The 26,066-nt window shown below is 37.5% G+C and overlaps 2 protein-coding genes across 2 annotated transcripts; both read right to left on the bottom strand.

The window, feature by feature from the left end:
- Positions 1-2,167: 2,167 nt before the first annotated feature.
- LOC140146669 (C-signal-like) lies at positions 2,168-12,695 on the bottom strand. The gene is made up of 5 exons (XM_072168539.1): positions 12,473-12,695; positions 9,529-9,580; positions 7,484-7,671; positions 3,862-4,011; positions 2,168-3,290 (listed from the first exon to the last, which is right to left on the bottom strand). Exons 1-5 carry the CDS (start codon positions 12,602-12,604, stop codon positions 3,063-3,065), a joined length of 750 nt encoding a protein of 249 aa, XP_072024640.1. The 5' UTR covers positions 12,605-12,695; the 3' UTR covers positions 2,168-3,062.
- A 2,339-nt stretch (positions 12,696-15,034) lies between these two features.
- Positions 15,035-21,340, bottom strand: LOC140146668 (C-signal-like). Its single transcript, XM_072168538.1, has 5 exons — positions 21,056-21,340; positions 20,793-20,844; positions 19,505-19,692; positions 18,205-18,354; positions 15,035-15,856 (listed from the first exon to the last, which is right to left on the bottom strand). Exons 1-5 carry the CDS (start codon positions 21,185-21,187, stop codon positions 15,629-15,631), a joined length of 750 nt encoding a protein of 249 aa, XP_072024639.1. The 5' UTR covers positions 21,188-21,340; the 3' UTR covers positions 15,035-15,628.
- Between the last annotated feature and the right edge of the window lie 4,726 nt (positions 21,341-26,066).

Below are 26,066 nucleotides of genomic sequence, written 5' to 3'. Positions count from 1 at the left end.
TGACCAAGATATGCGCCTCCAAAGCCTCAAACCCCAAAATCAAAAGTTGCATTTTCAACGATTTTCAATGTGAACGCATCGTTGTATCGCACACAAGCACCACGGGCCAATCAATAAAGCACACAGTGTTACAGGCACAATTGAATTGTTAAAATTGCAACTTTTCATTTTGGGGTTTGAGAGTTTGGAGGCGCATATCTTGGCCAATTCTTGCTCAATGTTCACGAACAGGGTGTCAAATGAGAAAGAAAAGTCCAATTAACAAAATGTATATTTCAGAATAATCCAAAATTATCAAGTTATTGAACAGCAAGGATGAATATAACTGACGAGTTTCTTTTTGTGCCTGGTGTATATAAAAGTAGGCTATACATTTTCAGAATGGAAATGATGCAAGGAATTCAACTAGCATAACAAATTCCTACAAAGATTAACAGTTTTTGAGAACATCTGGCTCGAAGAAGGTATACGCACTATAGTACAGAACATAATATAATATAATATAATATAATATAATATAATATAATACAATATAATACAATATAATATAATTAATTAGATGAAAAAGATTCAATGGAACATATTGATAGAATACGAGATAAGATAGAGATGTGAAAGGCTATATGTGACGTGCCATGTCAAAAGGAGACACTTTGGGGCAGGTTATCAATTTTGAGGTTTTTACATTAAACTTAAATATCGAGATATTTTGCTCCACAGCCGTTTTCCCCAGTGAACCTTCCCGTATTTATTCTCGCAAATTGAGCATAAAGTTGATAAAATAACTTTCTGAGATATTTCAGATTTGAAATCCTGATTTTATACCCTTTCTTCATACCAAAAATGTTAGGAATGCTCCTCCATCCAGCATGTCCAGAATGTCTTTGTTTTCTATTGCATTTTGTCATGTTTTGTCATATATCTTCTATATTGGACTGGCGACTTTGTCGAGGGAGCCGTGAGTTTAGGCTTTCTGGTCCTTAACCCTCGATAATATAAAATGATTGGATATTGTGGGATAAGTTGCTTAAAACGTGTTTTACTAACAATAATTCCCCAAAATATGTAAAATCAGTCTAGAGAATAATGGTAAAGGAAGGCCGTATAATCCCAATCGGCATTGTAACTTTTGCGACACTTGACCTCTGACATATCGGGGAAATTGATGTAATTGTTATTCTTTCATTTATTAGTGTAATAATGTTATCATTAACAATATTTTTAATAATTAATTAATGAAATATTCACATTTTTTGTAACAATTTTTATTCTAGTTAAACGTTTTAAATAATATTTTGTTCGCCCAAAAACAATTTTCGGCTTATTCTCATGCCATGGTTGGTGATGATAAGTTGCCCCGGATATTTTTAAACTGCTACTAAACCTCTTATTTTTATATTTTTCATTAAAAAAAACGCAATCTTTTTAAAAAAACCTGTCATTTAAGTCCTCGTTTTTTAATTAAATTCTGTCTTGCTATTAACTATGTTATCTCATAATTAAAAGGGCATTTTGTGATCCACATCATCATCCCACACATCTCAAAAAAAAGTTGAGATTTTTACACCCAAACCTCTAGCTACATAATGCTTATGTACGACAACTTTCTTGCAGATTAATTCGTTTAGCAAAAACATCATGAATATGGTGATATTTGAATTACGTTCTGGTACACCAGAACGAAAATACAATCTCGTAATCGTGCAAAAACTCGCAAACGCAAAATCGGAATCAATTGAAATTTGAGGAATAAGCTTTTTTTGTGGATGTCTACTGATATGATAAATGTCATAAAAAGAGGATGCTAGGATCACGAAATACTCCTTTAAATGATATATTTATTTTACGACATGTCGCCAAGAGACCCATTAATGGCACAGGGGCTCCTTGTGTCTTTTATTTTTCACTGTGATAATCTTTTAAACTAAAGCCACTAGCTGTCTTCAGTGTCCTCCAAAGCATCATTGTCCAACACAACCCCACCCTGAGTACCCCAGTACTTGTTCATGACTAACATGACTAATAGGTCACTTGCTGTCTTCTCTGTCTTCTAAAGAAATTAAAAAACATTATCCAACCCATCCCCACACTGAGTACCCCCAATACGTGTTGGGCTCTGTTCAACCAGACAACCATCATAATGAAATAAAAGAGACAACGATAGTCATTTGGAACTGTGTAGCCTATCCATTTCATTTTATTCCAAAATATACATGATTATTCAGATATAGACTGCTTCAATATAATTATGTAAAATGATTTTAGCATGTCACCCATCTCGGCTACGTTACAACCGTGAGGTCAGATGTAGAATTAGACTAAATCCGTCAGTCGTCTACACTGTGTATAATTATGTATTCGTTGTGTTATGTTTGTAGTAATCTACTCAGAAAGTGGACGAATGAGGGCGGCAGTCTAATGTAAAATATTGATTTTAGGTAAGAAATAGTTTACAAATTCTCTATAATTTTCTGTTTATTTTTTCTTTCATAATATTTCCTTTGTTATCTTGAAATGTGGGTTTCTAACAGCTGCAGTGTTTAAAAATAGGTGATCACAGCTGCTGATCATTGTGCCGGTGTTTTCTGCCCTTTTGCGAAAAGTACCTATCAAGCGCGCAGTGAAGTAGCTAGGGGGCATGGATACAAAATCCCCCATCCCCCATTCCTGAAACGAATATGTGCACAAATATCACTTATTTGGTTGCTGATATAATCAAAACTCGGTTGAACGGCATTCCATTGTTTAGAACAATAGAAACCGGCTCCAATCGGACGGAACCGTTTAATTTGGAATTTTAATTTGGTCTTAAAAAAAACAATTTTACTTTCACCGTTTGGAGGGGCGCAGAATCGATTTAGGAGGGGCGCTAAATTCGTCGAAGACTGCGCCGGGCTGGGCACGTGTCCTCCCTTGGCCTCCTCCTCCTAGCCACGCCATTGCAAGCGCGAACATCGAAATATATTACCAATCATTTAATTTTGGCGATTTGAAACTGGACTGAAATTGAATTTCAAATTCATTTACTACCCTGTAACTGTCAAAGGGAAATATGAAGTCCATCAATAATCTACAATTTCCCCACTCCACTTTATGACTTTGCCATTTTGCTCTTCGCCCATTTTAGCCATAACATTATTACGTATTCCATCGACACATTGGGTTGGTGTGAGTCTTGCCTTCGGTCCTCCCATATCTGTGGCTACCCATCCAGGAACAATGGAAACAGCCATGATGCCATCCGACTTGAAATCTATACTCATAGATTTGGTGATCATATTCAGCGCTGCCTACATGGTAAAATTAGAACAACAATCAAACATGAGAAGGTGATTTAAGGGCTCTGGAATTGAGCGTTTCGACAGTATTTTTGTGGGACATGAGAGCACATCAGACATATCGAATTGCATTCTGAATACGAAGAATGTCCTTCTGATATCAAATAATTTAGATTTTTTGAAATTCGCGATATGATACAAATGTCTTCGTATCCAGAATGCAGTTCGATATGTATGATATGCTCTCATGTCCTACAAAAAGTACTGTCCAAACGCTCATACCCCACCCCTTAAGTTCCCTTTTGGTGCATTTGACGTTCATCAGTTTACCTTAGCAGGTCTAGCCCTCTTCTTGTGTTCTATTATCCATTGTATTTCTTTTCTTCAAGGTCTGATCAACTGATTTGCCCGGGGATTTGCCTAAGATATAAATGTCATGGTGTTAAAACAGATCGTAGTCTAAATGTTTACAGCTCTGTGTAATTTGCATATTAGTTACTTATCTAGACACTACTCAGTCCAACCCGTGAGGACCATCACCCACGTGACTCCCCACCCAGGTATTTAACTTTCATCACTTTACCCTAGCAGGCCTGTATGGATAATATCCTCCACTGGTGTTGTCACTTATAAGTCCCAATCCAGAATTCATATTCAGCACAGCAGCACGTGTAGAGCTAAATCCTTTGACTTGGCTAGTATCTGCTGCTTTCTTCAAGAGAGGGTAAAAAGCCTGGACAAACAGGAAGAAGAAATAAAAACATTGGAATCAATGCATATTTGCAACTGTTGCTTGAAGAAAGCCATGTTTTGTGTAAAGTCCATGTAAAGTTTACCAGGTGAGTTGATGGTTGGGGGAAAACATGTTCTGCGGGCGGATTGACTTGCCAAGTAGGGCCAAATTAAAGACAACTTCAGTGCCAAAATAGGTATTTTCGGATTTGTGTTTCACTACCACGTTACGAACAATGGTGGCTCATAAAGAGTATAGTTAAAGTGGGTAATGGTGAATCCAACGAACGAGGACACAAAACACATCAAGGATCAATAAATGATACAAGAGGATACCTTGAATATGAACAACAGGAAAGAAAAAGGGCAAGGTACACCAACTTGACGTGGGGGAAACAAGTAAAATGCAGACTAGACAGTACGCAGAGGGGGATGGACAAAAACAACAAATGTAGGCATTAGAAGTAGGTAAAGTTCGATAGCCAAAATTAAAAATTATCACTTCCAAGGCTCACAAAAGTGCTGGACCTGCAAAAGCAACATTTGATCAATGGGAATAAGTGATGAAAATCACTATGCACTTAAACAAACACGAGAAACCCAACAACCAATGTAGGCACAAAACCAGGCAAAGTTCGATGGCCAAAAATTGCCAAATCCACAGTACAAGAGTACACTGGAAGTGATGAAAATCACTGTGCTCATAGCAGACAAACAAAACCAAATAGACAAATAACAACCGACGATGCGAGCAGATAAACTGCTCTTCTTCAGGGACAGACAACAAAATATAAAAGCAAACAACGAAAACTACATGCTGTAGTTTAAAAACAGTCAAAAACTGAAAGGAAGTTCAAAATGAACTCAGTAGCAAACAAGACACCAGACTCAGGGCAAAATAAGATGTGTCTTAACTCAATGAGATCAAGTTCACTGAGTAGTTACTTTATGTGTTAGGTGTGCATTGAGGAATACCGTAGAAACCCGTCTATAAGGAATAGAAGCGACTGTGATGATAGCATATTTCACGCTAGCGCCCTCCACAATATTATATCATTATGGAATTTGAGCAAATCATTTACCGACACAAGCAGGTATACAATGTATTATTTTATCTTTATTTCGCATCTCACGAGCATAGCTCACTTGGCAAGGCATAAGACTTTGGTTCTTTAGATCGGAAGATGGTGAGTTCGAGCCTCATCACGGTCACACAAACTTTTATAAACAAAATATTGTTCAAACTTTTCATTTATATTTTCTTGCATTTTCTAAAGACTCCTTTCGTGATCATTTTTTTTTTCATATTTAGTTTAATTTATTCTATTGTTTTTCTTTTATTGTTTCTTTTCTTTGTCTTTTTTTCTTGTTTAATTTTATTTTTTCTTTATTTTTCTTTGATTCATATAATATTGGCAGGATAAGGAGAGGAGGGACCTAAAGACCCATTCAGTGATTTGCTCATCCGGACGATCGTAAAAATCATCAAAATTCACCTTTGTCATTGTCATAGATGTGGTAACATAGCCTGCTAGTGGCTCAGCAGAAAACCGTGTGACACATAATATACATTTGGCTACATTTTATTATACGATAAATACGAATTTATTAAACATGGTAACAAATATTCTCTAGCAGATCGGTTATACGATGGAACTGGTAGGCATAGGCCTATTATAAATTCGGGATATTAAATATCTTCCTGACGAGACAGATCTGCGCATGTGGTCAAAGACGATTCCTTACTAGCCACAGACCGTCCGCTGGAATTAGTTGAACATGAACCATTCGCTATGGCTGTTGGTCGGACCTCTCATCTCTCCACATCGATTGTGACCTATAATCCCCGACATTGCCCTTATGAACTCACATCCTCCTGTTTTATTCCAATACGCTGGCGAAGTTACGTAATAATCGGATTAACTACCATAGCAATAGGTGAAAACAATTTTTGAATATACCGCGTTATACACTGATACGTTCAGGCGGTACCTCTTCATTGAACCATATCATGCTGCACCTGTAAGATCTTTGAAAAGACCAGTATTGTATTCAATCTATGATTGCAGACATACACAGTACAGGTGATGAGTGTAACCTGCTTGTAGCGCAGCGCGATATGTTCAAAATTGTTTTCACATATTGCTATGGTAATTAATCCGATTAATTACGCAACTTCACCAGCGTATAATGGCCGAATAAATTCTGACCATCACTTGGCTTGTTGGATTCGTCTATACTACAAGTACAATTCGCTGTCGAAGTGACGTAATAATCGCAATAACTACCATCAAGCAGATTGCACTAATCACCCGCGTATGTCACCAAACATAGATTGAATACCACTCTTTTCATAAATACTAATCTTACATGGCGAGTGATTAGCATTTCTTTGACAACTATGGTTTAATGCATAGGTGCCACGTGAACGATGAAGTGCAGGGCTATATATTCGAAATTGTATTCATCAATTGCTATGGTAGTTAATCCGATTAATTACGTCACATCGACAGCGAATAGCCTATAGTATGGGTTCAAGTGGAACAAAAATAGTGTATGTCCATTGCTAGCTATGGTAATTAATCATGTTAGTGTTTACATCACTACTTCGGTGAAGACAAGAGAAGTGTGCCTTCTCTACCAACGCCTGTGATATAACAGGTGCAAGCGAAACAAAATTGAATGACCAGAATAGTTTCCTTTGTCAGATGAATTGATTGAAGTTTTTGAAGACACTCTATTCTTGATGGGACAATAGATTCAAATATGGAATAATTATTATTCCTCATCTATTTTTTTTATTGAAAAAACGCACCCTACCTACCATTCCTCAAGAATTGGGATGGCACAAAGGTGCAACATAGGTTTTTATTGCAAAGACGAGGACAGACAAGTAGTTACAACACATCTGTCTAACCGTGGGTTTCGCTATTATTTAGAATAAATGCTTTTACTAGTTTCTATAAAACCACAAAATTACTACAAAAAATTATAAAAAAACTAAAAAACACAAAAAAAAACACAAAAAAAACACACCTAAAATTAAAAGTAGAAAGGTAGATTTGAAGAAAGATAAAAAGAACATGTCAAAAAGTTAAAATTAAACGAGAATGAAAAAACGGAACCGGTGCCCGGACCATGCTCTCTTCAGCATGTCTTCAGTTCCAAAGTCTGACGCTCTACCAATTGAGCTATACGATCCTGATATACGAAACAGTCGTTATTATGTCAATACAATTGATTGGTGTTACAACATACTTAGATGGAATGCATAGCCACCCAGTGCCAGTATATATTTGCTCAAACTCCAAATACAACAAGCAACCAATTTTATTGAGGGCGTTTCTTAGGTATATCCTTGTAGACGGGGTTTTACGGTATGTGCCGAAACATGTTTTGGCCAACATGAAAAAGTACTGCGGGCGGGTGACGGGAAACTTGGGACCAACTTTCATTAGCCTAAAATGGCGTACCTTTGTCACCATTAGTGGTCCAATACAGTTGATCTCATAATCCTCTCTCATTTCTTCTGCTGTGACTTTTTCAAATGATCGGTTGGTGAGTATACCGGCATTATTGAATAGAACAGTAAGGCCTCGATCACCAACATCTTGGGTCACCTGCTGGACTGCTGTTTGGTAAGATGACCCATCACCGATTGCTATCAATTAGATATGGTAGAGTTATTATTACAAATCGTAATTGAACATGTTGAAGTAAGTGATTGCAGGAAAAGAAAGAAAGCTTCAAAAGCAGGAAGCAAGGAAGAATGAAATCTAAAAACAAAAGGAAAAGGAAGGAATGAAAATGATGACGAAAGACATGAATGTTAACAAATGAAATATTTTTTTCAATGGTAGGCGAAATAACGATTACGTTTTGGTGCAGGTGTCGTCGCGGTTATGTCCCAATGGAAGGGGGCCACTGGACTTTGGAAGTGACGGGGATGTAGGCCTAGCGCCTACGGACACCAGTTCGAAACTATAAAGATTTGACACCAAAAATGGGGGTAATTGGGTGATAAGGTTATAAAAAGACGGTCTTTCTTTGAGAGTGGGGAAACTTGTGCCACAAAATGGGCCTTTCCGTGAAACTGGGGAAAATAATGTCCAGGGATATTTTCTCTATACGCCTTTTTGTGTATTTAGTATATGTACATGCATGTATAAAGTAGGCCTACAGTGCGAGAAACAGGAGTATGCCCAGAAACTTTCAACCTATTTATTTATTTATTTCTTAATTAACCTGGGGTGACCAATCAATGGTTCCCAGGCGGCACAAAGGCCATACATATAAATACACAATAAAAACGACTTATAAAACATTATATCGTAAGATTGCACACATTACATAACTTACATCAAGAGCAATAAAATAAAAACCTGTCAGAAAGGCTAACATTATTGTCCGAATTGTTGATAAGTCCACGCCCAAAATGTGTTGATTTTCTGCATCATTCATGTCATTTTGAAAGCAAACAGTGGTACAGCCCGCAAATTCTCCAAAGGGGCTGTTCTGATGTGCCTTGATTAATTTAATTTTTCTTTGTTTACAATTAAAAATCTACTTCATGAGAGACAAGAGAAAGGGAAAACCAAAAGTTTGTTTGTTGACATGTTTTAGTCATTAATAATCTTGTTTTCTGCGCAAGGAGTTAAATGTTTGGAGAACGGCCCAAGGTAGTAAGTATTTGGAGAAAGCAGCGCCAGTTTAGTGCGATTATATTTACTAAGCAGATCCTATCCAGCATCAGGGGCGTAGCAAGAGGGTGAACAAAGTCCAGGAGCCCCTGTGCTCAGGGGCCTCAAGCAAAAGCGAAAAAGAAATAGGGCTGACAAATAAAATATTAAGGGGGTACTACACCCCTGCCCAATTTTGTGCCTATTTTTGCATTTTTCTCAAAAATGATAGAGCATTGGTGACAAATAAGATATGTATATTATAGGGGCAAGGACTACAACTGCTACACTGGAAATTTTATTTCAGCACAGACAACAGTTGTGGAGTTACAGTCAAAAATGAGGAAAACCAATATTTGATCAATAAATCAATAACTACTTGCCTTGAGTTGCTGAATTTTCAGTGCAGTAGTTGTAGTCATTGCCCCTATAATAAACATATCTTACTTGTCACCAATTTTTGAGAAAAACGCAAAAATAAGCAAAAAAATTGGCTAGGGGTGTAGTACCCCCTTAAAGGGCCCGCACTGCTTCTTGTCCATGGCCCCGAGGCTCTTGTCACGCCCCTGTCTAGTTTATGCGATCAAGCAGTCGGAACTCGGAAATATTAAGTTTTCAGTTTCTTATAGGATAGTAAAAAACATTTACAAAGCTGCATTTTTCAAAAAAAACCACTGGAAGGAATTGAACAACCAGTTCCAAAGATATGAGCATTATTACAGAGTTTCCAAAACAGCAGGAAACAAGAGGAAATATTTCCTTTGTTTGGCTATATCTCGAAATCAATATTTCCGAGTTCCGACTGATTTTGCTTGATTGCATCACATACGCTTACCCACCAATTTTAAGAATGTTCACATTTGGATGTTTCTGAGCAAGTTCCTTCAGTTTCTGAAAGAACAAACAAATCGATTACTCAAATGTTATACAAATAAAAATTCCCTTTAAAAGGGAAAGCCAGCTTCAATGTAGAAGAAGTCTTGTAATTAGTTTGGGTGGAAGGCATTTTTAGGATCACGCTTTTTTAGGATCCATCATGTTTCATGACAGTCCACCAAACCATGAGAACATACACACAGAAACAGCAAACCAAACATTAACTCCTATAACTTCCTAGCTGTCAACTCTTTATTTCATTACTCCAAATTGTTCTGACTGTCTTTTTGTCTTTTCTGCCTTTTACCCGTAGCTCATTATTAATATTAAGAAATACACTGCAGTTTTTAGTTAATAAGAAAGAAAGAAAGAAAGAAAGAAAGAAAGAAAGAAAGAAAGAAAGAAAGAAAGAAAGAAAGAAAGAAAGAAAGAATATTGAGAGTAACTGTAAAAAGAATTAATGTGAAAAGAAAATCCTATACTAAAGTGAAAATATAATAATGTAATATAAAAAAAAAAAAAAAAAGTTTCCTGTAGCGCGCATTACGTTTTTGACGGCATTAGATTTTTTTTCACTTTTCAAAGAAAAAAACACCAAAAATCGCAAAACAATTATATAAAACAACTAAAGTAAACATTTACACATTACACAACAAACGAGCGTAGTGAAAAACTACTGGAGAAAACATCACACATTTTTTAATAGGCCTACCTTTTTTAATCTGCAGGTTGGAACTTTGGATCATAAATATTCTTGAATAAGATTTTTTTTGTGTGTCGGAGAGATCCACTGTAAATTCCCATTCCAATTTGCAGCCAAAAAAGGTATTTTTGTCATTTGAAGACATGGATTAAAAAAAAATTGACCTGCTACAGGAAACAAACATTTTTTTTGCCTACTGTAGTACGCTATAAAGTATCTATCACACCAGCGTCCACCCCATTGAGGTAGTGCACCTGACCCAGGAAAGCCGTTTGATTCTTGCATAATTGAATACCTGAGTGGAAGAAGGGCCCAACACCATCAAAACTGTTTTTAAGATATTAAGAAAAAACTAAATATTTAGAAAAGTTTTATAGACAAAATGTTTTCATCTTCAGGGGACCTTTAATACATGAACATACAATATTACATACATTCGAAATTATATTTGATGTTTCCATGGCAATGGTACAGGTCTTAAAGGGGCATTTCGTGATCCACAGCCTCATCCCCCCACTTTTCCCCAAAAAAGTTGAGATTTTTACACCACTGGATACCTCTGGCTACATAATGTTTATGTACCAAATATTTCTTGCAGATTAGTTCGTTTAGCAAAAATATCGCCAAATTTGAATTTCGTTATTTGGAAATAAGCTTTTTTCGTGGATATCTACTGAAAAATTTCATAAAAAGAGGATGCTAGGATCACGAAATCCTCCTTTAATAGGAGCTTGAGTTGGGCCCTTCTTCCACTAATATATTGTAAGTGCCAGTTCCGTAAGCAGATGTGTTATAAATAGCTACAGAAATGTGATAATTATCCATTAATTGCACAAGTAGAAGCATGTAATATGTTAGCAAGAAAGTTTATTGTAGGGAAAAGCAGATTTCATGGATGAACAAAATTCCTCGTTAACCCAATATTTGTGGAAGAAAGGCCCAACTCCATGGAGTTGGGCCTTTCTTCCATGAAAACCATGATTAAGTGGACGTGGAAGACTATTTAGAGAGTGGATTTTGGCTCATCTTTCACACACAAGGAAGAACAGTCTGCTGGCAATAAAATGCTGGGTCTAACTCATTTTTGTAAATTTGGAGTTGGGCCTTCTTCCACTCAGGTATTCAATTATATCATGAGTTGACTGTGTTGAGTTCACTAAGCAATGAGAAAAGAGGCATTAAACATGTTTCACGTCCCCTCACGCTTCCTTTTTTGAGGTTTCTTCAATTATATTTTTATTTTTTGTAATTTGTTGTAACTTTTCAAAAAAAATAGGTCTAGGAAGTACGTAGAGATGCTTTCTATAGCCTTGCTAATATACAAGAATCACAAAAGGTTTTGTAATAGTTTAGAAGGGTGCTACCTCTCAGAACAACAAATAAAAAGAGGCCTCCTCCTAGTTTTCCAGGCATTATTGTATACGCTAAAACAGCTCCGAGCTAATTATGGGTATTTACACCGATTTTAGGATAAAGAATAGAAAATAAAAAGCCCTCTTCCTCCTTTTTTTTTTCAAAAACCCGGACGTGAAACATGTTTTTTATTTTATTTGGCCTTATATTTTCAATAATTATGAAAGATTGAATTTCCTTTCATTGTATTTTTGCAATATCCAATGACCCGTGAATTCTGTATAGCTAAGGTTAGAGAGTAATGTATTCGAAAGCTAGTCAAAAATCGCAGAAGCATGACACCGTGTAAAGCAATGAGTAAATAACACGCCATTGCAAAAAATGTCAACGCTAATCGACTGAATGATAGCAACTCTAGCATCGAACACTGTCGTGTGCAAATTCGAAGCTCGAGTTCTCGAGGAAACTTACCCTACTCTATATTTATGCTTAAAACTAGACTGCGGAACTCAGTCTTCAATGATAGTCAGTCATTTATCTATTGGTCGTTATATGACTATCATTTAAAACATGCTTATAGAGCATTTTCTAGTTTCCAGAAAATGGATCTTAAATTGCGGGAATAAATTATCATACGCTACTAGGCCTACTTTATTTCGATCATGTACGTGTAATGTATCATTTAGACTGAAACCCGGCTTTAAGGCTTTATATAACATGTATAATATCAGGAAAGTTGAGAAATCTCAACTTTCCTGATGGATGAGCATCCTGATATAATTCAGCAAGTCTTTATATAGACATATATTGTGTATATCGGTGCATAGTGATATATAGATTGATTGACTTACATCAGCTCCGTCAGGATTTCTGCAACCCGCATAGATAAAATCTGGTGATGGGTTTGCTGCAGCGAATTGGCTCACCAACTCATAACCGATCCCTCGATTGGCCCCTGTGATCAAAATTGATGCTATTTGCATGTTGAATTCGGACTTGGCAGGTCAGCTCATGTTTCAGTTTGTACCTGTATACCAAGGATAATAGAAATCAGGATGTGACAATCACTCATGTGTCTTGTCACAGTGTTAAAATGATGTTGTGACCTTGCTAGAGGGCGCTAATAATATCTGCAGACAGAGCTTGACTCGAATTATATGTTGAGCATTGAGTCAGAGCATCTTTTCTGGTTGGGTTAAATGTGCAATCAAATAGCTGTTGTGTAAACTGCATGGTTAAAATAAATAACCGTTCAATTTATTGTGTGTAAACTTTGTACGTGACCTTTTAACATTTAAAGTGCTAAGCGCGGGTGGAATCTAACTAAATCTAGCAGTGTCATATTCTGCTGCACCACGTGCTGAATGATAAGAATTCTATTAAAAAATATTGAATTTTAAGGGGCTGTGCAATAATTATGAGCCCTTGGGAGGGTAAAATTTCCAAACGGCTCGCAAAAAAGCGCTGCCCCCCTCCCGGCCCGCCAAAAATCGCTTGCCCCCCCCCTCTCGGCCTGCCAAAAATTCTTTGCCCCCACCCCTTGCGCATGCCAAATTTTTAGGATCCCAATTTACAAACCTTAAATGGCCTAGGTACATGTTGTGAGCGCAGCGAGCAGAAAAATTTGCATATTTAACATGTTTAAGCGTTTCCGTGCTGTTTTCCTAAGCCTTTTTAGAGCGTTTTATTTAAAAGGCACCCCATGAATGTGTGCAGAAGACAATCTCCAAAAATGGTGTTTCTTTCACCAATCACTCTCTTTCTCAAGGAAACGGGCTTCTTTCTGCACTGCTCCACTTTATTGACAGATGTGTTGTTTTATAAACCAGACTCCAGAAAGTCTCGAAATCGCCCTCGTTGCTGCATTAGATAGCACATTGTCATGTGGCTATACAAACTGGTTCAAATGTACCTCTTTTTGAAGCACAATGAGGACCAACACCTCTCATTCTGCAAAGAGAAAACTAAATGTTCCACCTTTTTCTACTCCTAAAAACACATGATCTCTTAATAGACCATTATGACACATTACAACACTTCCTGTGGGTATTCCCCATGATGTCATATATCCACTTTATATCATCAGGGATTCCCCTAATGGTGCAATACACAGTGCAGTGAACGTTCTGGAAACGGGAATTCCTAAATGTCCAAAATTAGAAATGATTCAATTTGTTTTGATCAACTTAATGAATGAGAGGGATTTCACCAAAATGTCTCATGATATATCTCTTAATTTTGTAAACAAAGATAAATAATCAACTTAAATTACTCAGGGCACGTCACAATATGAACAGCAAAATGGCTAGGTATCTATGTAAAAATTTTGTTTTTTCATAACATTTTGTATGGATGTTGAGAAAAGGCATTACAAATTCCAGGTTAAAAAATCCAGGTTTTGGTTTTTGGTTTTTGTTTTTTTGCACAATTTTGTTTGTGGAGTTCTCCACGAGTTGACAAAAAACATGCTATGTACAATTTCCCTAAGTATGCTACAAGCTACCGTGCATGAATGGTCTATTATTTAACTGACTGTGCCATGGAGTTTGTCCTCTGATCGGGGGTCATTTGGTCCTGACTCCCCAACTGCTGAAAGTGTACGACTTTTACATTTTAGGATACACCTAATTTATTCACACTCATTACATGAATCATAACTTCTACTTTCTTAACAAAAAAACATTTAACCCAGAGTTTTTCGGAACTAGAGATAGATGCCGTTGGTGGCGTCTGGCCAGATGAAGGGGGCTATACCCGGCTATACCCGTGACGTCGCGCAGACGTCACGAGTCTAGTAGAGCTGTTGATTAAATGCACTTTTTTGGCCCAGATCTAGGCTGTTTCGTATATTTATCAGCGTTTCCAACCCTTTTGAAACCATCCTATAAAGGCATGGAGGTATATAAATAAATAATTTATATACCCCATGATCTGAGCACTGAAAACAATTCAGGTGTTCCTTCAAAGCTTTAGTCGTGTGCTGCCACCTAGCGGTGGTTCCGGGAACGTGGCATCCAGCCCCACCATGAGTACCCCAGGCACGTATTGGGCTTCGTTAGGTTCAGCAGGATTACAGTCATCATATAAAAGAATCAATGATTGTCATGTAGTACTGTGTAACCATTTCATTTTATTTCAAAATAAACATGATTATTCAAAGATAGACTGCGTTACATATTATATATATTATTTTTGAAAATGGCGATAGATTACACAAAGTTTATGGCAAATTATTAAATATTTAAATATTTTTATATTTTTCATATTTAACAGTCCAGTCCTGGAAATAAAATTCATAAATCTAATGATATGTACTTAAAGTGCTTGTAGCTGGGAGGGAAAGTCGAAGATCATTTGAAAATTTAGGCATTTCGTATTGAAGATACACAGTTTTCCCCCAAAAAACCTTTAGGTGTTTGGGGAAAAAATCTAGATCTTCAATGAGATAGATCAAAATTTTCAAATGATCGTCGGCTTTACCTCCAAGCTACAAGCTTGATTATATAAGTTTTACTTCGAGGACTGTTAAATGTCAAAAAATATAAATTTTAATAATTTGCCCTAAAATTATATAAGTATTATATCACGAATTTCAAAAAATCTAAATTATTTGATATCAGAAGGGCATTCTTCGTATTCAGAATGCAACTCTGAACCAGTGGCGTAGCCAGGGCTTTTTCTGAATGGGGCCATGGAATTGGGGGAAAGTTGTTCTGAACTAATATCCGAACACTTCTGATCAGCTACTGAAAAGTTTAATGAGCAACTTAAACATTGCTTCTTTACATGCGCTGTGTTCCAATTGGTCAATTTTCTGCAATGCATTGTAGATATTACGCAACGATTGTGATAAATTATTCTGATTGGCTTATATAGCTCATGATGCGTCGAGGCTGTTAATACTTTGTTATCCGACTGCGAGAGGTCATATACCCGGGGTCATATACCGGTCCTGGCCTGAAATTCCTTTATTACCCTGTAAATGTCTAAGGTAAATATAAAGTCTATCAATAATCTACAATTTCCCCACTCCACTTTATGACTTTGCCATTTTGCTCTTCGCCCATTTTAGCCATAACATTATTTCGTATTCCATCGACACATTGGGTTGGTGTGAGTCTTGCCTTCGGTCCTCCCATGTCTGTGGCTACCCAACCAGGAACAATGGAAACAGCCATGATGCCATCCGACTTGAAATCTATACTCATAGATTTGGTGATCATATTCAGCGCTACCTACATGGTGAAATCAGACAAATAAACAAACATTTTCAGATGAATTGTGATTTAAAATACCCCATTGGTTACGACCCTGATTAACTAGAGATCAGAGGCATTCCCCCGGGGGCTGGGGGCCACTTGTATTTGAAGTTGCATATCACTCGCGTACAAAGACTTAAGTACCCAAAGTACTTCTTCATTAAAGGAGGATTTCGTGATCCTAGCATCCTCTTTTTATGACATGTTTCAGTACATATCCACGAAAAAGCCTATTCCCAAAATTTCAGTTGATTCCGATTTTGCGTTTGCGAGTTATGCATGATTATGTGTATTACACTGCTCCATAGATAATGCGTTGTAATTTCGTTCTGGTGCACCAGAACGAAATTCAAATTTCACGATATCTTAGCTAAACGAATTAATCTGCAAGAGATATTGACTCATTTTGAGCTTATCATCCTCTTATGAGTCATCAGCAATCTGCCTCATTTTTTGAAATATCTGGTGTTTATTGACGCAGTAAAATGATGACAATGAGTCAAAGATATGGTGACTCACTTCATAATAAGTTAACTCACCTCATCATATGAGTTAAGATCGTTTTTTGACTCATTTTCAATTTTAATGAGTCAAGTCCGAAAATGAAAGCGATGCTGATTTTCTTTCATCATGTTCATCGCCTGCCATTTTGTTTTGTGTCGCTTTGGTCGACTGCAGTGAGCGAGGTGATATTACAGGCATCAAAATCATAATTTCTTCAGGAATTGTGTAACCTTTGGGTGCTAAATATAAGCTTGGCATTCGTTGAGCTTTGTATTCAGTATGCAGTTGAAACAACCGAACAGTACGCTTCTCGAAATGTGAGACCGAGTTACCTGTAAGCTTACAAAGCAATGCAGTATCGTATTTTACTGTGCATGCTGCTTTTACTGTAGGTATGTATGTTAAAGTGTTAATGTTATAGATTAACTAGTGATTTTGGTGTCTACTATCACCGAGACCGCACTGAAGGTAACCAAACGTGCATAAACAAAAATAGCAGATCGATTCTGTTGACTCAGTTAAGTGAGTCAGTTGACTAATTTTGATGAATCTTTGGTTTGGCCATTATTTGACACGCTTTGACATTTTATTGTATTAGTGAGTCAGTTGACTCATGAGTCAATTGACTCAACAAAATGTCAAAGCGTGTAAAATCATGGACAAACCAGAGACTCATCCAAATGAGTCAACTGACTCAGTCATATTTTTCTGTGTAGTAGTGGTGATGAACACACCTAAAACCACCAGACACGTTTTGAGGAGTTTTTGACAAATACAATTTCCCCCACAATTTTGCTTTCATTTCATTGTTGATCTTGTTGCCTGGTTTAGCTACACTTTTCGAGTAACATATGTGTAATTAAGTTACCTATTTTTTCATCTTTGCTGTTTTTGATACCCTAAGCGAGTCACTTATCGCACAGTGGTCGTGAAAAAAGACCCTTTTTACTTGTTTTCTGTACGCGGGTGATATACAACTTGAAATACAAGTGCTCTCCCTGAGGGCCTTACCAAGTTTGCCGAGATGGAAATAGTAGGCACACCATGCGCGTATTTGGGGGGGGGCTTTAGGGCGAGAGCCCCCGGGGTAAAAGCAAAGGGCGGCAAAAATGAAGGGGCGTCGGAAGATGAAGAGGCGGCAAGAAGAATTATTAAAGAAAAAGGAGGGGCAGAAGGGGCGGCAAGAAGAATTAGGCGGAAAATTATTTTTAAAGGGGCGGAAAAGTATTGTCAAATAGGAGGTGTGGTATAATGGGGGTGTAACACGTCTAATTCTTTAATATTAAAAAATAAATTGGTGAAAAAGAATTTAGATATATTTTTAGACCCATGGGTGCAACAGTTTGCATCTTTAAAGATAAAGAGCAGTCAATAGTTGTTTTGTATAACGTGTGAAATGCGTAGCCTAAAAGAAAGAAATATCATCATAAAAAGCATCATCCCTTTCACTTTTATTTATTATTTTTACCCAGTAAAAGGGTGTTTTTGTGATCCCGAGTTCCGAAACATCAGTGTTTTGACTTTTTAACCACGATATTGGATATTGTTGTACAATATTAAACAGTTTTTAACATTTATTTTCCTTGGTTGTGTCATAGACCCTGGAGGTTAGCGCACTTCTTAGATCCATCAAAATTTCCCCTGCTGGTTAGCTGGTACTGCTTTTGTTTTTTCAGATCGATCTAGTGTATAGATCATCGTGTTAGGTGTTCTGTTGTCATTATCAGTACATCCCAGGACCATCACCCCACTTGACTCCCATGACACCACCCACCCACTCCCAGTACCAGCCTAGCACTCTTTGACTTTCATCACTTTACCTTAGCAGCTCTGTATGGATAACCTCCTCCACTGGTGTTGTCACTTATCAGTCCTATTCCAGAGGTCATATTCAGCACAGCAGCACGTGTACAGCTCAGTCCTTTGTCTTTGCTGTTATCAGCTGCTTTCTTCAAGAGAGGATAAAAAGCCTGCACAGACAGGAAGAAGAAATAAAAAACATTACATGTAGAATCAATGCATATTTGCAACTGTCCTTTGAAGAAAGCCGCGTTTACCCGGAGAGTCTATGGCCCGGGGGGGGTTCTTCGAAATTTTTTGTACGGGGGTGTGCCACGCAGACTTTCGGATGCTGACTTTCTCTATACCTACTTTTTGCTGTTTTTGCTACCCATCAGTATACCAATTTTCAACAAAAAGCACCCAAAAAGCACCCAAATTTGCCATTATTGGGTGCTTTAGGGCACTTTTTCAAAATGCGCCCAATTGGGCGCATTGGTCTCCACTGAAAACCCACCCATCGATATACCAAAATCGCTGAAAAGGTACCCCAAAACCGTGGCACATCCCCGTATACCTTCAACCAGGAAGAACTCCCCCCCCCGGGGTCTATGGTTGGGGAAAAACCTGTTTTGCGGGCGGATGGACTTACCCAAGTAGGGGCAAATTAAAGACAACATCTTCAGTAAAGGTATTTCGGATTATTGTTAGAGTACATGTAGTTACTTTATGTGCGAGTCATGGGTAATCACTAAGGATATGGAAAACAAGATCAATGCCTTTGCAGCTTGCTACAGAGTCACGTTAAACATCAATCGTGTGGATCGGATTCCAAATAAAGCAACTTCTACAATCTGACCAACACCACTTTTACTGGTTGCCAGAGTCAAGATTCATCAACTCAAATTTCTCGGCATATGCGTCTGAAAGACAACGAGCCCGTGAAAGAATATGCCCTTTATATTCCACCACATATGGCCTGGAAGAGGAAACCGGGATGCCACGCACACTGCAGTATACCTCCTAGGAAAAAAGATGCTGCAGCCAAACAAAATTGTTTCGCTTGCCCAAGATCGCAACAGTTGGAGAAAGCTTGTAGTTGCCTGCTCTGCAGTCGACTGATGATGATGTGCCAAAACTCGTTTGCCTCATCAGTAGGACATGTCTGACATTTGAGAGTATAAATTATTGATTATTTCCATATCAACTGTCATAGGCTATAATATAGTTGGTAATTGACTTTTTCGTTAAAATGATTAATGTTTTGGCCAACATGAAAAGTACTGCGGGCGAGTGACGGAAACTTAGAATCAACTTTCATTAGCCGAAAAAATAACGTACCTTTGTCAACATTAGAGGTCCAATAACGTCGACCTCATAATCCTCTCTCATCTCTTCTGCAGTGACCTTTTCAAATGATCGGCTGGTGAGTATACCGGCATTATTGAATAGAACAGTAAGGCCTCTATCACCAACATCTTGGGTCACCTGCTGGACTGCTGTTTGGTAAGATGACTCATCCCCGATTGCTATCAATTAGATATGGTGGAATTAGTAGGCATAACTTCAGTAAATGATTGCAGAAAAAGAAGGGAAGATTACCCCTAGAACTACTCAAGTCTTATTTGTAACATGGACTACAAAGGGAGATTCCTCTAATTTTCAATTATGAACACGGTCATACTGATCCCGGATACTGATGCGGTACTAATGTACCGCATATAACTACATGTATGAGTCTTCTCTATCCAGTGATGCATAAATAAGTACAAACATTAACAATGTCGCTATGACATCATAATGTGAGCGCACCCTTGCAAAATTGGAAAATTCTTGCTATGTACAAAAGTTTAAGCAAAATTGATTTCGGCTAAAAATTCTATGAACCCAATTTTATTCTCGTTCGTTTGAAAAAGTGAAGAGCAAAAAAAAAAAAAAAGCAGCACATTTTGATGTATAGTACCATTTTTCAAAAAAATTTATGCTTTATCAAATTTTTCCGCCCTTTTTATTTACTAATTCTTTTTGCCGCCCTTCGTTTTTTGCCGCCCTATTTTTGCCGCCCTTCTTCTTCCGCCGCCCTTCATTTTGGCCGCCCCTGCTTTTTACCCCGGGCTGGCGCCCCAAAGCCCCCCAAAAAAAAAATACACGCATGAAAGTCAATATCTTTGGGAATGATTTTACAAGAGCAAAATGAAAATTATGTAGATCTAGAAATCTATCTGTGATCTAACCAATTCTAAGGTCACTTTTGATAGTCGGGTCCCCTCCTTCGGTAGTTCTAGACTCATGGGAGGAAGCCCAAAATATGCTGATTTTCAGAACCATTTTAAAAGCAAAGAGTGTTACCACGCGAAAGTCTGCATCGTTGCTTAAGGCTCTTGCATACTCTTCTTGCATTAACTGTGGTAAAAGCTGCAGCAGCATAATTACCCTGTAGGCTTAACTCATAATGTTAAAAATGGTGCACTTTTTCTTGTGGAAATTTGGCGTATCTTATTTTATTTTTAGGCCTGATCAATTATGTCATATTAATAATAAGTAGGCCTACAGTAAAGATATTTACAGAGCCCTATGAATTCACTAAATACATTTTACCCAGTATAAATATAGGCTTAGACCTACTCACCAATTTTAAGAATTTTCACATTTGGATGTTTTTGAGCAAGTTCCTTCAGTTTCTGAAAGAATAAACAAACAAACTTAGCAATGAGAGGAACAATTTTATTTCAGGTATTTAACAACATGATAGAACACATTTTACATTTTGGCCCTATGAAAAACATTTATATTTTGCTTATTTTCATTGATTTCCGATTGTGCATGTGGCTTCATATTCTCAGGCTTGCTTTATGACCTAGGCCTATGGATAAATAAAATTGATTGACTTACATCAGCTCCGTCAGGATTTCTGCAACCCGCATAGATAAAATCTGGTGATGGATTTGCTGCAGCGAATTGGCTCACCAACTCATAACCGAGCCCTCGATTGGCCCCTGTGATCAAAATTGAAGCTATTTGCATGGTGAATTTGGGGTGAATTTGGAATTAGTAAAACTCCGGGGTAAAATATGAGCTCGTGTAGTGAAAAGTGATGCTATCTGTCCAATGCGTATCCAATATTCATGATATTCAATATTTAGGCCCGGTATTTAACTTGGCTATTATGATGTTTGCACAGCGTAGATGGGTTACATAATATTAAGGCAAACTGGCCAAGTAAAAAAGATAACAAGTATATCGTCCGGACTTTTTCAAAAATCGGCGAGGGAGGCCCTTTTATTATTTGTTATCATGTTATTTTTAAAATCATTCATTTCTGTGTGAAATTGCAAAGCACATCATAAAAACGGGGAGGTCCCTAATATTTTTGTTAAGTTTCCCCCACACCCTACCCCTAGTTTGAAGACTGAGTGTTTGCAATGTGTTTATATTATAAAATGATAACCAAGAACTCAAACATGTCTTTTCATTACAACAATATAGAAACAAAGGAGTGTGAAAAATAACAACAAAAAATATTTGAAAATTTCCTAAATTCGATGAGGGCGGGAACGATATACATGTTATTTATTTTACTTGGCCTAATAAATAATATGAACTAGTGAAAAAAGTGCTGAATCATTGTCATTGTTTGTCATCAATGATCGATTGTTATATGATTGTTATGGGCGCACACCACAAAATTACAGATAGAGCCGTATATTTCTCTAAGGGGCTGTGCAAGTAAATGAAGAAGAAAAATAACAAAAATATTTGAAAATCTCCAAAAATCGGTGAGGGCGAGAACGATATACAATCATATAGGCCCCCGGGTATAGGCCTATTATTTTAATATTTTACTTCGCCTATTATGTAAACTAGTGAAAAAAGTGCTGAATCACTCCCTCATTTCAAATCATAAGTTTTACCAAAAAATCAAGGGATTAAAAAGTAGAGCAGATCTGGTCTGCAACTATTAGGAGCTGTGCAATAATAATTATGTGTATACCCCCGGGGTGGTGAATTTTCAAAAGGCTGCCAAAAATCGCTTGCCCCCCCCCCATTTGACGTACCAAAAACCTTTGCCCCCCCCCTTTTTGATGTGCCAAAATTCTTTGCACCCCCCTACATGCAAGATTTTGGGAACCCGAATTTAAAACCTAAAATTGTCTTATCATAGGCCTATAATGCGGGCATTTTGCATATTTGAATGTGTTCCTAACGTTTTCCTACACCTTTTTAGGGCGTATATTATAGAAATGGTGCCCAAAATAGTGCCAAAAATCGCCCCCCCCCCTTTCGACCTGCCGAAAATGCAATTCGACAAACTCAATAGGGATGCTTTGATAGCACCTACAGTATGGTCACTTTCAGGTAAAATCTCACAATATTGTATGCCTGTATGTGGGCTTCCTGAAATCTCACAATATTGTATGCCTGTATGTGGGCTTCCTGAAATCTCACAATATTGTATGCCTGTATGTGGGCTTCCTGAAATCTCACAATATTGTATGCCTGTATGTGGGCTTCCTAAAATCTCACAATATTGTATGCCTGGGCTTCCTGAAATCTCACAATATTGTATGCCTGTATGTGGGCTTCCTGAAATCTCACAATATTGTATGCCTGTATGTGGGCTTCCTGAAATCTCACAATATTGTATGCCTGTATGTGGGCTTCCTGAAATCTCACAATATTGTATGCCTGTATGTGGGCTTCCTGAAATCTCACAATATTGTATGCCTGTATGTGGGCTTCCTGAAATCTCACAATATTGTATGCCTGTATGTGGGCTTCCTGACCAAATTAATCTCATCTTGGCTATTTTATCCAGAGATGCCACTTTTCAGGGTTTTTGTGAGTCCAAATTTCCGCGTTTTTATTTATTTTCAGCCCAGGCTTTTTGGCCCACATTCATGCCTTTTTTTCAGGTTTTCTCACCAGTTTCAGGTTTTTTGAGTGAAAGTGACTGGCATCTCTGTTTATCGTCAAAAGTACCAAGTTTTGCGCTCTCCGGGTGCGCTCTTCTCACGTATTTGTCCCACTTTTGCTTAATAGGCCTGTTTGACCATTTTGGCTTCAATATGGCAAATTTTTTCGCCCGCATGTGTACCATACCATAAGCTTATTATGTCGCCAAAAGATGGGTCGATCCTTCACGTAATTATTTCGTGTAAGCTAATCCTAACCCTAATCCTAACCCTAAACTAACCCTAACCCTAATTTCGTGTATGATTACATGAAGGAGTAACCAAGCGAGATTCACTATACTTCAAGACATTTTACCCAACCCCTTCCCCATGTAAAAAAAAATAATACGCCATGCAAAGAGAGAGAGAGAGAGAGAGAGAGACTAGAGTAACCCTATTTTTAGCTCATTTTAGCATTAAAATGTGAATTTTTGTCGCGCTTCGCGCAGGTCAGCGAGGCGACTTCGTCATTTTTACCCCTTTGAAAATATATTCATCTCGAACTTTTTTAAAAATCAGAGCTTTGAGTTCCATCCTTTCTAAGTTATATAGATCATGAATATGAGTGCTGGGAAAGCTCTTCGGTCCGATGCCTTGAAAAGGCCTAAATGTACGGTAAATAAGGATAATTTACTGGGTGGGCAATTTAATTTATTTTTGCCCTATGGAAAATAATTTACTGGGTGGGCAGCGATAATTAATTTCAACCAGGCCTTTGGATTTTCGGAAATGTAGACCTGGTTTTGTACAGTATGGTCACTTTCAGGTAAAATCTCACAATATTGTATGCCTGTATGTGGGCTTCCTGAAATCTCACAATATTGTATGCCTGTATGTGGGCTTCCTGAAATCTCACAATATTGTATGCCTGTATGTGGGCTTCCTGAAATCTCACAATATTGTATGCCTGTATGTGGGCTTCCTAAAATCTCACAATATTGTATGCCTGGGCTTCCTGAAATCTCACAATATTGTATGCCTGTATGTGGGCTTCCTGAAATCTCACAATATTGTATGCCTGTATGTGGGCTTCCTGAAATCTCACAATATTGTATGCCTGTATGTGGGCTTCCTGAAATCTCACAATATTGTATGCCTGTATGTGGGCTTCCTGAAATCTCACAATATTGTATGCCTGTATGTGGGCTTCCTGAAATCTCACAATATTGTATGCCTGTATGTGGGCTTCCTGACCAAATTAATCTCATCTTGGCTATTTTATCCAGAGATGCCACTTTTCAGGGTTTTGTGAGTCCAAATTTCCGCGTTTTTATTTATTTTCAGCCCAGGCTTTTTGGCCCACATTCATGCCTTTTTTTCAGGTTTTCTCACCAGTTTCAGGTTTTTTTATTGAAAGTGACTGGCATCTCTGTTTATCGTCAAAAGTACCAAGTTTTGCGCTCTCCGGGTGCGCTCTTCTCACGTATTTGTCCCACTTTTGCTTAATAGGCCTGTTTGACCATTTTGGCTTCAATACCGTAAAACCCCGTCTACAAGGATATACCTAAGAAACGCCCTCAATAAAATTAGTTGCTTTTTGTATTTGGAGTTTGAGCAAATATATACTGGCACTGGCTAGCTATGCATTCCATCTAAGTATGTTGTAACACCAATCAATTGTATTGACATAATAACGACTGTTTCGTATATCAGGATCGTATGGCTCAATTGATAGAGCGTCAGACTTTGGAACTGAAGACATGCTAAAGAGAGCATGGTCCGGGCACCGGTTCCGTTTTTTCATTCTCGTTTAATTTTAACTTTTTGACATGTTCTTTTTATCTTTCTTCAAATCTACCTTTCTACTTTTAATTTTAGGTGTTTTTTAATTTTATTTTTTAATAGTTTTTTTAGTAATTTTGTGGTTTTATAGAAACTAGTAAAAGCATTTATTCTAAATAATAGCGAAACCCACGGTTAGACAGATGTGTTGTAACTACTTGTCTGTCCTCGTTTTGCAATAAAAACCTATGTTGCACCTTTGTGCCATCCCAATTCTTGAGGAATGGTAGGTAGGGTGCGTTTTTGGCTTAAGCACGATTTTGTTTCTACTTGAAATGAAATCAAAATAAATATTGTTCTGTTGCCACAATTGCAGTTTTTTCAATAAAAAGAAATAGATGAGGAATAATAATTATTCCATATTTGAATCTATTGTCCCATCAAGAATAGAGTGTCTTCAAAAACTTCAATCAATTCATCTGACAAAGGAAACTATTCTGGTCATTCAATTTTGTTTCGCTTGCACCTGTTATATCACAGGCGTTGGTAGAGAAGGCACACTTCTCTTGTCTTCACCGAAGTAGTGATGTAAACACTAACATGATTAATTAACATAGCTAGCAATGGACATACACTATTTTTTGTTCCACTTGAACCCATACTCATAGGCTATTCGCTGTCGATGTGACGTAATTAATCGGATTAACTACCATAGCAATTGATGAATACAATTTCGAATATATAGCCCTGCACTTCATCGTTCACGTGGCACAGTGTCGACGTCCTATACGATAAATATAAATTTAATACTCCGTTGGTGAGCGACGGGCGAGTGGTAGTGAGCGACAGGCGAGTGGTATTTCACTGAACGCAAGAAAAGGAGTTCTATCTGATTGGCTAGCAATCGATCGCTTAGGTCGCTCAGTAGTCAACTACAAATTCATGCATTCAATTCGATTGAAATCGATTATTCTATTATTGACGAAGATAAAGAGCGTGATAGTGTGTCAATAATGTACATTGTATTGCACCTAGTACCTGGTTTTACCAGCATTCCTTTATAAAATAATTTTCTCAAAGAGTTGAATATTATCAAAATTTTTACAGCGGATTTCAAATGTTTTACATCAAAATTGCAGTTAAACATATCCACAGCAAAATACCGGTCCTCACTAATTAGTACATTTAATTTCCAGTTAGTACATTTAAACGAAACCTGTGATTTACGT

The sequence above is a fragment of the Amphiura filiformis genome, chromosome 2 (genome assembly GCF_039555335.1).
Source record: "Amphiura filiformis chromosome 2, Afil_fr2py, whole genome shotgun sequence".
Taxonomy (NCBI): domain Eukaryota; kingdom Metazoa; phylum Echinodermata; class Ophiuroidea; order Amphilepidida; family Amphiuridae; genus Amphiura; species Amphiura filiformis.
This window is presented reverse-complemented; position numbering and strand designations above follow the sequence as displayed.